The 1,239-nt window shown below is 70.6% G+C and overlaps 1 protein-coding gene across 1 annotated transcript in view; it reads left to right on the top strand.

Annotated features, from left to right (window-relative positions):
• Positions 462–1,239, top strand: part of GPT2 (glutamic--pyruvic transaminase 2) — a 26,482-nt gene continuing 25,704 nt past the window's right edge. The window contains exon 1 of the mRNA XM_021408328.1: positions 462–1,238. Within this exon, the coding sequence (XP_021264003.1) occupies positions 974–1,238 (265 nt within the window). The 5' untranslated portion in view covers positions 462–973. The remainder of the gene's footprint in view (position 1,239) is intronic.

Here is a 1,239-nt window from a genome sequence, read left to right as displayed (position 1 = left end):
ATAAAAACATTTCCATCATCTGGAAACAATGAAGGCACTGTGAGAGCAGCGGATGGTTCCTGCGGGAGGGGAGGACCGGAGCAGCGCAGCACCGCAGCAGGCGGCGGGAGGGAAGGAAGGAGGGAGGGGAGCGCCGCCGGCTCCCGCTCGCCCCGGGAGGCCGCATCCCGCAGCGGCCCCAACAGGTGCCCGCCCGCAGCCCCCGGCCAGAGCCCCGCCCGCTCCATCCCCGCACCCACGGGGGCGGCTCAGCGGGGGCCGCGCTGCGCGGCTCGCAGAACCGAGCAGGAAATCGGCCGCAGACAAAGACGGCGGGGTCCGCGCGAGGAGCCGGGGCTGCGCCGATCCCCCCCACGGGCTCTGCCCCCTCCCGCTCCCCCCGGCATCCCCAGCCGCGGTGCGCGGCGGCAGACAATGCGGAGCGGCGGGCGGGGGCACTGTGGGTGCGGTAGTTCCCTGCCCATCACCTGATGCTGTGGGCAGGCGCAGCCCAGGGCCGCAGGAACTACAAAACCCGCCAGGCAGCGCGACGCCAGCCTGCTGCTGCAATCCCCACCTTGGCGTGCCGCGGGCGGGCACGGCACGGCACGGCACGGCACGACTCGGCTCGGCTCGGCACGGCACGGCACAGCTCGGCTAAGGATGGCTGCAGGCGGAGCTGTGGCGTGGCACTGAATGCGGGCGCTGCCGGAGGGAACGGGGCTGTGCGGCGCCGCCTGATGCAATGGTTGGACTTATTGCTTCTCCCGCGGTACCGCACCGCTGCGAGATCACTTGTATCGATCGCAGTTAAGTTTTCGGGATCTGGACATGGAAGGATTGAGCATGTGCGCGTAACAGCGCCCGCTGCTCGGCATTTCTCCTGAGCGCATCTCTCGCTCGCGCGCATCCCGACAGCTGCGGGCTTTGACTGCGGGACACACCGATCCTCGGCGGCGGTGTCATTTCTCTGGGCAGAGCACCCGGGCCGACCATGCACCGCTTCGTGTCGGCAGCGGGGCGCGCCGCGGGCCGGGGCGCCGGGGAGGAGGCGCTGCGCGGCGCGGTGGGGCGGCCCCCGCGGGGAGCCCGGCTGCCGCGGGAGGGGACGGCGAGATGGAGCAGCGCTGCCAAGGCCTCCGCCGTGAAGATCAACGAGAAGGCGAGCAGGGAGAAGATCCTGACTCTGGAGTCCATGAACCCGCAAGTGAAGGCGGTAGAATACGCCGTGCGAGGCCCCATCGTCCACAAAGCCGGCGA

The sequence above is a fragment of the Numida meleagris genome, chromosome 10 (genome assembly GCF_002078875.1).
Source record: "Numida meleagris isolate 19003 breed g44 Domestic line chromosome 10, NumMel1.0, whole genome shotgun sequence".
NCBI classification, from domain to species: Eukaryota; Metazoa; Chordata; class Aves; order Galliformes; family Numididae; genus Numida; species Numida meleagris.
This window is presented reverse-complemented; position numbering and strand designations above follow the sequence as displayed.